Source organism: Dipodomys merriami, unplaced genomic scaffold (assembly GCF_024711535.1).
Source record: "Dipodomys merriami isolate MVZ:Mamm:240054 unplaced genomic scaffold, mDipMer1.0.p SCAF_17, whole genome shotgun sequence".
In the NCBI taxonomy this organism is placed as follows: domain Eukaryota; kingdom Metazoa; phylum Chordata; class Mammalia; order Rodentia; family Heteromyidae; genus Dipodomys; species Dipodomys merriami.
This window is the reverse complement of record NW_027203048.1, coordinates 21537620-21550297: the sequence shown is the minus strand read 5'-3', so window position 1 is coordinate 21550297 and position 12678 is coordinate 21537620. Positions and strand designations below refer to the sequence as shown.

The window sequence follows — 12678 nt, the reverse complement described above, 5'->3', positions numbered from 1 at the left end:
GTAGCAACTTTTCCAGGTTCTTTAGACATCTGAACTATATGATAGAGATATCCAGCACACTCTGTTAAAAAAAAGGTAAAAACAAGATCCTTAAAAACATCAAAGGTCTATTACCATTGTGATACCCAGTTCTTATAAGAGTTCCCATCTTGGGGCTGGGAAGGTGGCTCAGTGGTAGAGCGCTTGCCTTGCATACATGAGGCCCTGGGTTTGGTTCCTCAGCACCACATAAGCAAAAAAGAAAAAAGCCGGAAGTGGTGCTGTGGCTCAAGTGGTAGAGCGCTAGCCTTGAGCTGAAGAGCTGAGGGACAGCGTTCAGGCCCCATGACTGGATCCAAAAAAAAAAAAAAAAAAGGAGTTCCCATCTTTTATTATTGTTAAACTGGCAATTAAAGTTTGAGAGGTATGGGGCTCAGTGGTAGAGCGCTTGCCTTGCATGCCTGAGGCCCTGGGTTCGATTCCTCAGCACCACATAAGAAAAAAGAAAAAAGCCGAAGTGGCGCTGTGGCTCAAGTAGTAGAGTGCTAGCCTTGAGCTGAAGAGCTGAGGGACAGCGCCCAAGCCCAGAGTTCAAGCCCCACAACTGGGCCCAAAAAACAAACAAACAAAACGTTTGAGAGGTAATAAGCAAACCATAGTTGCACTATTATAAATGCAACTGAAACAAAAGTTTCATTTTAAGACTATATTTTCATACTTTCTGATATTTTCTATTCAGTTTTAGAAAACATTGACTTTGACCCACTAATGGGTTAAGAATAGCAATCTGAAAAATGCTCTTGTGATGAATATAGACTATAGTGACGGAGATGAAAATATAACATTTACTATTAATGTTAGACATTGTCATGAATTTTATTATTTTTAGTTGGTCTTTATAGCTCTAAAGGCCTGGATGCCTGGGCTTCATTACCTATGTCATTTTAATTTTATACTTGTGTAGCTATGGAAAAGATGGCTATCTTGTTGATCTCAATTTTGTCATAGGGTTTGGAAATGAGATGCTATCTGTTCAGGACTTAGCATAGTGTCCAACAGAAATAGCTCACTAAGTGGATAACATTTTATTAGTCATGTATTAAAGACTTTCTGCATATTTGGATCTCAAGAGTAATCAGAATAGGCTTCTGAGGAATATACTGCTCCTCAGTGTTGTCTTTAGTTCTGTTTTCCTATTTGTGGTTTGCAGAAGTAACCCTCCGGACTATCCCACTGTTTGCTGCAGTGCTCAATAAACAGTCCTCACTTTTCCAGCCGCTTTGGTTGCATTGACGAGAGTGCCATTTGGAAACATGGGGATTTTGGCAGGCTTAGTGGTGTTTGTTGTAGGAGACCGCCTTGGCATAATCCTGGGTGTAGGCAATGCCTGGGGTTTCTCACTGATTCATTCCTTCATTGTGAATTCTGGAAAAACTTAGGGGGTAGCAGGAGGAACCCCTAGGACCTCATTACAGATGAACTTACTATTTCAAAATTCCCTAGAGATTATTCCACCTCATCTGCATTTCTTACCTTTTAATCTGAACAACTTGGCTGCTAGTGGAAATAATTAGACAGAAAAATGTTCTGGGCACAATTAAGATTTTTTGCTCTGCTGAAATTAATAGAATCTGAGGATGTTAGAGATGGCAGCACCCCACAAAGATCCACACAAGTCTGGCAGTTGATGGATGAGGCTTGTAAATCAGAGGAGAGGGCATGGGGCTTCTTGCCACCAAGTTCAGCGTCCTCACTCATGCTAGAGCTTGACTAGAGAAGAGACAGTTGGACATTTAGCTGGGCAGTTAACTGGACAGCTGGTACATTTTAACCAAAGCCAGTCTAAGATAACAATTACTGTTACAGATTGAGCACATCTTTTGCTTGAAATGCCTGCAATCATAATTATTTTAGATTTTACATTTTTAAATAATGAGTTAATGTTAAGGACCCAAGCCAAAACATGAAATTCATTTATGTTCCATTGATATTTTATACATATAGACTGAAGGCACTGGGGCTTGAACTTAGGGCCTTGCACTTATTTGACTTGCTTTCTTGGCTATCACTGTACTACTTGAGCCATTCTTCCAGACTTGTTTCTTGCTGCTTATTTTGGAGATGGGGTTTCATGGGTATTTTTGCTTTGGCTGGCTTTGAACCAGAATCCTCCTTCAAACTGAATTTTACTCAGCCTCCTGAGTAGCTAGGATTATAGGCATGAGCCTCTCATAGCCGGCTTAAAGGTAATTTTATACAGTATTTTTAGTGTACCTCCATTTGACAATATCCTGTTTTATAAAGTCAGGTTTTTAATTTATAGAATCAAACAAAAAGGTTTCAGATTTTGGAGCATTTCAGATTTTCAGATAAGGAATAATTAATTGTGCCATTGTGTTTTCCCACAATCCCTTTTGAGTGCATAATTTACTACGTACTATATTTATTAGTTTATTGCCTAGGCTAGCCAGCAACTTGTAAGCCTCACACAACCAAGACTTATCACAGCAAAAATGTATTTCTCACTCACATGTGTCCAGTCTGGGTCAGAGTAGCAGGTGTCTGCTCTATTCTGTGTAGTGACTCAGGGACTTGAGCTGATTCAGACCCTACCATCTTGAAGCCAACAATTTATAGTATGCTTCCAGATTTTTGTGGCAGGGCAGAGAATTTATACCTACTCATCTGTCCTTCCCAGAAATGTCATTTTTCCCATTACCATTGGTCAGTGTGTGTCACATAACCCTGAAATATCGGGAAAATTATGTCTGTTTTTAGGTCTCCACATTCATGGAAGCCTTTGTGGAAGCATCTTTTTTTTGTTAGTCTAGTAGGAACAAGGGAACTTATCCATGGTAGGTTGTCTGTGACATTATCTGCTGACCTTCTCCTTTTCTAGGTAGTATGTTAGATTCCTTTTACTGTGGTTTGAACCCTCTATATGACTTTGTGTGGAAGGCTGAAAACACTGTCCCTCAACTCCCCCAAACCCAATAAAAAAAAAATCCATGTCCTAATTTCTAGAACTGGTCAATATTACTTTATGTGCCAAAAGGCATTTTGTAAACGTGATTAATCTTCAGAAAATAGGGTTGTTACGGGTTTTCCTGGTAGGGTCTACTGCTGTCATAGAATGTGTCCTTGTTAGAAAGAGGCAGGGGACGGGCTGGGAAGGTGGCTCAGTGGTAGAGTACTTGCCTTGCATGCATGAGGCCCTAGGTTCGATTCCTCAGCACCACATAAGAAAAAAGAAAAAAGCCGGAAGTGGCACTGTGGCTCAAGTGGTAGAGTGCTAGTCTTGAGCTGAAGAGCTGAGGGACAGCGCCCAGGCCCAGAGTTCAGGCCCCACAACCGGACCCCCCCCCCAAAAAAAAAGAAAGAGGCAGGGGAGGATTTGACAGAGATGGAGGAGGGCAGAAGGAGTGTCGTGGAGGAAGAAATTGGAGTGATGTGGCACCAAGCCAGAGAATGTTAGCAGCTATCAGAACTAGGAGTTAATTTTCCCCTAGAGCTTCCAAATGGAGTGTGACCTTCCTACCACCTTTTTTTGGCATAGTAAAACTGATTTGGGGTTTTAATACCCTGACTTCTTTGAAAAAGTAATTTTTTATAAGCTATCAAGATTGGACCCCAAATTTTTGTATAAGCTATCAAGACTGGACCCAAATGGGGGGAATCAAACCCAAGGCTTTACATTCCACACTCCAATGAGCTATATTCTCTACTCTCATGGGATTTTTTTTTTTAAAACAGCCGCCACTGGAAACTAATATACTTCACCCCTAGTAACTAGTGGCCTGAGACATTGATAACTGTGGTAACATTTTAGAACTGTGATACTAAGGTTTCTGAATATTGCTCGGATCCCTTTCTTTTTGCTTTTATTTTTGGCAGGCATAGCAGGGGCTTCCAACATACTAGACAAGTGCTTACTATTTATTAAACCATGGCCTGACCCCTTAATTTTTAGGACTCATAGGATATGAAGAATGAAGCAGTTCTCCTCCTAGATCTTCTACAAAGACTTCCTTGAGAGGGGTGTGGGATAGCGATGAAGATGGGCAGATTCAAGGACCATAGTTCTACTCAAGTTCTTTTGTTAAGAGGAGGACAGGCAGTGATTGTTATGAGATGTTTAGGCCATTTTTCTGTGGGACCAGGAAAAAATGCAATACAGAGTTCTTCTAAGACATAATTCTGATATTAAATATTGCAAGGCATTCAAACTATTTCTACATAACCAACTAGAGGACATAATCTATGTTCCCTAGTTCCTACTAGACTAAGAACAACAACAAAAAAAGATGCTTCCACAAAGGCTTCCATGAATGTGGAGACCTAAAAACAGCCAAAATTTTCCCGATATTTCAATCTCCTTGCTGTTGGGCAGGGTTATGTGACACACACTGACCAATGGTAATGGGAAAAATGACATTTCTGGGAAGAAGGACAGATGAGTAGGTATAAATTCTCTGCCCTGCCACAAAAGAAAGTCAGTATCTCATAGATATTGACTTTTGCTCAGAAAAAAATGTATTCTTTCATGTATTTCTTTATCAATAGTTTCTACCATCTTAAGGTACTATCAGTAAAATCTGGGTTTAAGTACTTCTCTGTTAGTAGAAGGTTTGGCTTTCCACCCACAACCCTTGTAATTAGCTGCCTTTCTTGTTATTACAGCAAAATACCTGGCACAAACAACTCAGAGGAAGAAGGATTTATTTTGGCTTACGTTTTTAGATCATGATGGCTTGGTCCTATGACTTGGGAAGGACATCATGGCTGTAGCACCTTGTGGCAGAAGAGGCTCATGATGAACAGGAAGCAGGGAACAGTGAAGAGATTGAAGACTAGATACAGCCATGAAAGGTGTCCTTCCAGTGACCTGTTTCCTCCAACTAGGCCCACCCTATAAAGTTTCCAAACCTTCTAAAGTAGTGCCACCTGAAGACCTTGACCCATGAGTGTTCACAGGGATTGCCTTATAGCCAAAAAACCATAAACTTCCTGACTTCCTCAGGCCTGGTGTTAGGCATTTTCCAGATCCTTGTGGGATCTGGAGTGCAGCACCCTGTGCCTACCATCTGTCCTGGGATGACTCAATGCCTTCACCAGTTGCCTTCATTTGAACTGCCATGAAAACCTTCATCTCTTGGACATCTATTATGTTAGTTATTCTTCCCTGTCCAAGTTGCATAATTTGCCTGTTGAGTCAGCCTACTTTTTTCCTCTTCCTAGCCCACAACTACTAACATCTTCTATTTGGCAGTAGTGTGATCATATGAAGCAGATGGCTATTATGTCATATAGAAGTACCTGGCTACCAGATATATATATATATATATATATATATATATATATATATATATATATATATATATATATATATATAATACACACTATAACATATATATTGCATAATATATATTATATAGCCACATGACCCATAATATAATTAAAAGGCTTTAGAAAAAGATTTTTGTAGAGAACCTATGGATTCTAAACAATACTTTTGTGACTATCAGTTTGAGAGCCATTGGTATAAACCAGGGACCAGAAAACTTTTCCTATAAAGAGCCAGATACTAAATGCCTAAGGCTTTTCAGAACCACATAATTTGTCATTACTATTCAACTTTGTTACTGTAGTATTTTTAAAAAGCCTTAAACAAGGTGTAAATGAGTGAGCATGGCTGTACTCCAATAAAACTTTATTATGACCAATGAAAGTCGAGTTTTATATAGCTTTCAGATGGCATGGAATGTAATTCTTTTGGTTTTTCCTTCAGCCAGAAAGAAAGGAGAGAAGAGACAGGATTTAGACTGCGGGCGACAAACCAATTTATAGACAAAGCCTCTGGACAGTTTTCTAAAACTGATGTTTCAGGAAACTGTTACAAAGTAAAAAAAAAAAAAAAAAAGCCTTGTTCAGATACTTTTCATAACCAGACCTTTACCCATGGAAAAAACAATGCTCACCATTTTTCAAAATAAGTACTATCACAGTGGCATAGAGCCTCAAGTTCAGTAAGTTAACATTGATGAGGCTGTGGATACTGGTTGTGGTGGGAGAGTAATTTAGTGTATCCTTTCCAGGCGAGGTTGGGCAAAAGCTATCAAAATTATTTCTCTTGACCTAGTAGCTACAGATATAGCTGTACATGTATGAATGAGATAGAAACAAGAATATTCATTGAACTTGAACCATTGTTTTGGTAGCAAGAGGTCAGAAACCACCAAAACGTTCATCTAGTAAACTGGATTCATGAATATTCAAGAATATTTGCCAACATATTCAAGAGATGAGAAAAGTGTCCTCATTGATATAAAATGTTTGCAGAGATATGCTGTTCTTTGTGTGAAAGGGAATCCATATATATATATACCCTATTTTATTTATTTTTATGTTATACATGAAATAATTTCAGAAGGATTCATTGGAAACTGATAGAGCTTGCCTCCAGGGAATGTAACTGAGTGGCTGGGCAATAGCATGAGACTTCTTTCTTTTGAGAGAGTAGAGCTGTGTTGCTTAGGCTGGTCAAGTGATCCTCCCTCTTGAAACCCTCAAGTAGTTGGGACTACAGATATGAATCACTATACCCAGCTCAGACTTCACTCTATACTTCTCTCTTTTTAATCTTTATAGATTCATTTTAATCTTAGACAATTTGAACCATGTGAATGTGAATATGTATTCAAAAAAATAAATGAGTTAGTAAGATGGAGTTAATCTTTATGGCGCTGCCACTCCCGGCAGTAAGGAAACTTGGTTAACTGTATTTACTCATTTCTGAGTGACATTCCGTACAACTTGAGTTCTGTGGAATGCTCTTTGAACAGTTGCTTTGAACAGTTGCTCTACCTTGTTTCAAATGACTTCATTTCCCTCTCTCTCTCTCTCTTTTGGACTTAAGGTATTTGAGTCTAGGTAAGAAAGAATTACATTGAAAAAATAATGATATTATACCAACAATAATTTAATTTAAGGTTAAATTAAATTACAGTTGCCTCTGAGTTACCTGCCAGTCCAAGGCAGGACTTCCTAGCCAGTGTTCTAAAATTCAATTTCCTCAGCCTAAGAGGAAGACCAGGGCACTCGCAGGCTGGCCCCCTCCACTTCAAGAAACCTACCCCTTAGCTCCTGTAAATATTATTGGACTAAATAAATTGTTATTGGGCACAGAAAACAATGCCTCTCTGTAAATACAATTATTTTCAATGTAGGGAAGTTGGTAAATACGTCTGTAGGCAAAATGTGGTCCTGTATTTTAAAAATACATAGTGCATAGTAATGATGGGGGGAGAAAATAAAAAGGAGTTGTGGTCTCTGGGAAAATCCTGGTGGTGGTGTGTCACAGCCTGAGAGTCCTCAGCCTTTTTCCCATGCCATCCTAGCAAGGATCTGAGGGTACCTTCCTGTTGAGTGCACTCATGCAGTACCCCAAAAGTTCCCTCAGTTTTCAGTGCTCCATGCCCAACTGGGAAAGAAAGGAAGAGTCACATTTCAGGAAGTAATCTTCTTGTTATTTATCAAGAAGTGAAGCATCAAAAAGCCTAGGGGAAGTGGTACTGTGGCTCAAGTGGTAGAGCACTACCCTTGAGGCTCAGGGACAGCACCCAGGCCCTGAGGTTCAAGCCCAGAACCAATAAACAAGGACAATAACAAAAGCAGTTATCTTTTGGGCTGGGAATATAGTTTAGTGGTAGAGTGCTTGCCTAGCATGCATGAAGCTCTGGGTCCAATTCCTCAGTATCACATAAGCTGAAAGTGGTGTTGTGACTCAAGTGGTAGAGAGCTAGCCTTGTGCTAAAGAAGCTGAGGGACAGTGCCCAGGCCCAGAGTTCAAGACCTAGGACTGCCCCACCCCCCCAAAAAAAGCCTTGGGATATTCACTGTCTAGTAACAAATCCTTCTGATCCATCTCGCAAACTGGTACCACAGTTGACCACCACTGTCCTCAACAAGCGAAATTTCACCATGGCCAGCTCTGTTTCAGTCAATTTCAAACCACCAAATAAGAAAGAGTTAAAAAAAAAATGTTGCCGCGGCTGGTGGCTCATGCCTGTAATGCTAGCTGAGTTACTCAAGAGGTTGAGATCTGAGGATTGTGATTCAAAGCCAGCCTGGGCAGAAAAGTCCCTATGAGACTTTTATCTCCAATTAACCACTCAAAAACTGAAAGTGGCACTGTGGCTCAAGTGGTAGAGTGCTAGCCTTGAGCATAAAGAGGCTCAGTGACACAGTGCGTAGACCTTGAGTTCAAGCCCCACAACCAGCAAATATATATATATATATATATATATATATATACATATACATATATAAAAATATGACAAGTAAAATGGTATTGCATTATTTAACTGGCATTACATGTAGTATAAAATAAGATGGTTATCAAATTCAGTTTCCATCTGAACTGTAATATTTGTTGTTCTGTTGCGTCCTGGCAGGTCTCATGATGTTGGTTATACTGTCTGTTCTTTGTTTTCTGGAAAAGTAAGTGAATTAGTATGTCAGTGTAGTACTATCTGGAGAAATGTTAAGAGCTATTAAAAATCTTTAAAAATAAAATGATCAATTCTTCTTTTGTTCTCTTGACAGGATAATTGAAGCTATCTGCATAGGTTGGTTCACTGCAGAGTGCATTGTGCGGTTCATCGTCTCCAAAAACAAGTGTGAGTTTGTCAAGAGACCCCTGAACATCATTGATTTACTGGCAATCACTCCATATTACATCTCCGTGCTAATGACAGTATTTACAGGCGAGAACTCTCAACTCCAGAGGGCTGGAGTCACCTTGAGGGTGCTCAGAATGATGAGGATTTTTTGGGTGATTAAACTTGCCCGTCATTTCATTGGTCTTCAGACACTGGGTTTGACTCTCAAGCGATGTTACCGAGAGATGGTTATGCTACTTGTCTTCATTTGTGTTGCCATGGCAATCTTTAGTGCACTTTCTCAGCTTCTTGAACATGGGTTGGACCTGGAAGCATCCAACAAGGACTTCGCCAGCATCCCTGCTGCCTGCTGGTGGGTGATTATCTCTATGACTACAGTTGGCTATGGAGATATGTATCCTATCACAATGCCTGGAAGAATTCTTGGAGGAGTTTGTGTTGTCAGTGGAATTGTTCTATTGGCATTACCTATCACTTTCATCTACCATAGCTTTGTGCAGTGTTATCATGAGCTCAAGTTTAGATCAGCTAGATATAGTAGGAGCCTCTCTGCTGAGTTCCTGAATTAATGCATCGCAAATCAATTCTTGCATATACTTCACTCCATAGAAAGAGTGGATACTACTTCATATTCATGTGTTTCTGGTGGCGTGAGCACGGTAGTGCCATTATCCTCATCTTAGTAGGGCAAAAATTACCCTTCCCAGCTGAAGGGAAGAAGTCTCAATAGGATTGAGACAGCAAAGGAAGAATAATGGTACCTAGGGTGAACTGTAGGCCATGATTTTATTTGGACTTGTTTCTTCCTTGCTTCTAACAATTAACTGCTTTTTCTTTTTAAGTACATTGTTTGAACACTTTAAAACAGAAAGGTACTAGTTTCCAAATGTTTTGCCATCTTAACGAATTCAGAAGCTTGGAACTTAGTGTTATATTTTGAGACTAACATTTTCATTTCTAAATGTTTTATAATTTCTCATATCAATGTCAGAAGCACCCTAGAAACATATGTCACATTCAAGAACTGTTTAACAAATACTTTAAAAATTTGGCCAAAATTTAAACTGTATAATGGAGCTAGATACAAGCACTAGTATTATTTGAAAAAGCTTTTCATACTTATCTATTCTCTCTTTTATTCTTGTACCTGTTTTTCACCTTATTGTATCACTTTCTGCAAGCTTGAGTATGTTCTCCCTTTCTGTCTTCTATTTCTTTCCTCTCTTTATGGAAACAACTTCAAAAAAGTACTTGGAATGGGAAAAGCTTGTATCACTTAGCATTTTATTGGATAATAGAATTCATTGTTCTGAAATGATAATAGTGATAATAGTGCTAACATTCAAATGTCCAAACAAGAATATTTCCAACATAAAAATTATAGAAGTAGTTTGATATTATCAATATTACAACCCATATTTGTCTTCTGTTGCTCTTAACTTTCCCCAAAAACACCATGAATTTAAAATAAGACTTAGCAGATAAAAGGATATTTTGTGTAGTCTTTGGATATCAAAGTTATATTTACATATTGTCACTGGATTATCATCAAAAAGAAATAGTATTGTACTCTTAGTTTCTGTGTAGCTAAGTCAATTTTCATCCAGCTAAAAGCAATGAATATAAAATTATTTGACTTGATCTTCATCATTGTGAGTCACAGCTCCATTCAAACTCTGCTTGTAGGAATATTGAGTAATATAGCTTATTACTCTGTCTAGATTATTAGTACTAGACAGTGTAGAAGAGAGGATTTTTAGCGCAGAATCTTAGCAATATGAATTATAACTTTGCTTTCTCAACTAATTGCTATAAAGGCATCATATATAAACAAAACCACAGATTTATGAATAATTTAGTGTACACCCTGTAATTATTGAGGTGGAGGAGAGAGAGGTTAGGTTGGGCAAGGATCTGTGTATTTATCCAAGAAAGGCTTGCCTGAATTATTCACTAAAGGAATATCAGCCCCCAGCTAGTTCAGGCTTTGACTATTATAGGTAGAAGAGAAGGGCAAAAGAATATCAGGATGAAGGAGTTAGGGTTAAAAACCCTTATTTCCAGAATCTAGTGCAGCAGTTTATTCTTCACACATCTCTGGATTTTGACAGAGGCCACATTTTTCTTCATCACTGTCATTGCCAAAGTAATCATAGCCAAATGATTTCCTTTACCCTGAGTTTGCCTGAGTTAGGTAGTATTTTGGCCTTTGAAAATCTCACCTCATTTTTCTGTACTAGTGTGCTGTTTCTTCACACACTCAAATTCTGTTATTATATATTTATTGTATTTTCTCTTTTATCTCAATGGGTGTGTGTGTGTGTGTACACACGTGTGTGCACACATAAGCTACAGGTTGGCCCTGGGGCTTGTACGTGCTACCTGAGTACTCTGCCACTGAACACACCCAGCTCCTCAACAGAATTTTTTAAATTGCAAAACTTCAGTCCTGTATTCATCCATGCATATGGAAATAAGTACAAGCATTACATCATTTTAGCTCAGTAGGAAGTAACAGGGGTTGAAGCTTTAACCGAATGTTCTGGAAAAGTTCCAGTTTGGTCAAGGAAGGTTGCATACACTTCTCTGTTTGTTCAGCATGCATTCATATGGTGTTTTGCTTCCTGCCTCTCCAGAGCCATCTGCACTCATAGGAATGGGTTTACTTCCCCAGTTGCTGTGTATCCTTCCATAGACTGTGAAATGTCATCCACAAGCCTTTATAGGGTTTCATTCTCTGATTAACTTATGTCTAAAATTTCAGATTTTCCATTTCTTCTAGGCATTCCCCCAAACCACTTAAACTTGTTGACTATTCGTGTAGACTTAATGGCCATTTTAGGGAATTGTATTTAATGATCTTCATTTATGTGGTAATTTAAATGAATTTAATGTAGCCACTTTCATGGGAGTCCTATGATTTATATTTTAAAACCCATCAGCAAAGCTGATTCAAGTATAGTCAAAACATAAATGATATTTAAGGGGGTACAAGCCAGAGGGAATATTCTTTTTATTTGTTTTGTTTTGTTGAGACAAGGACTCTTCCAGGCGGGCCTAGAAACTTGCTATGTAGTCCAGGCTAGCCTCAAGCTCTTGTCCTGTGACCCTAGCCTCAATGCTGGACTTACAGGGTTGTGCCACCATGTTCAGCTACCATGATGTTGATAGGGATTACATGAAATCTGTAAGTTTATTACAGGGATATTACTGTCTTAACTGTACTGAGTCTCCAATCCATGTACATGGGTTGTCTTCTTTCATTTCTTTTAATGCTTTATAGTTTTCAGTATGCAAGTCTTGCCCTTTAAAAAATTTTATTACTCTATTTTATTTGTATGTGATTTTAAATGGAAATGTTTTCTTAATTTTCAGATTGTTCATTGCTAGAGTTTGTATCCTGTCACCTTGTTGAACTCACTTATTAGCTCCAATAATTTTGTAAGGATTCTTTATTATTATTTTTTTTAGTAAGATCATGTCATCTACAATGGAATAATTTTACTTCTTTTTTTGCATAGATGAGTGTGTGTGTGCTTGTGTGTGTGTGTGTGTGTGTGTGTGTGTGTGTGTGTGTGTGTGCGCGTGTGTGTGTGTGTGTGTGTGTGTATGCCAGTACAAGGGCTTGAAGTCAGGGCCTGGGATCTCTATCTTTTTTGCTCAAGTCTGGCACTGTACTACATGAGCCACAGGGCCACTCTTGGCTTGGCTTTTTGGTGGTTAATTGGAGATAAGAATCTCATGGGTTGTCCTGCCTAGACTGGCTTCAAATCAACGATTCTCAAATCTTAGCCTCCTGAGTAGTGAGGATTACAGGCATGAGTCACTGGTCCTTGGATATAATCTAGGTACCTTTTATTTATTTTTCTTGCCTAATTGTCCAGTTGGAATTTCCAATACCAAGTCAAACAGAAGGGTGAGAGTGGAAATCCTAATCTTATTCCTGGCCTTAAGAGGAAGCTTTGTTCTTCCAGTATTGCCATGTTAGTTAAAGGGTTTCCATAGGTCCTCCTTATCA

The 12678-nt window shown here is 38.8% G+C and overlaps 1 protein-coding gene across 2 annotated transcripts in view; it reads left to right on the top strand.

Moving 5' to 3' along the window:
- Nucleotides 1-12270, top strand: part of Kcng3 (potassium voltage-gated channel modifier subfamily G member 3) — a 54542-nt gene extending 42272 nt beyond the window's left edge. For both annotated transcript variants that reach the window (XM_070025475.1, XM_070025474.1), the window contains exon 2: nt 8584-12270. In XM_070025475.1, coding sequence (XP_069881576.1) covers nt 8584-9229 — 646 coding nt within the window. In that variant the 3' untranslated portion in view covers nt 9230-12270. The remainder of the gene's footprint in view (nt 1-8583) is intronic.
- Nucleotides 12271-12678: the final 408 nt, after the last annotated feature.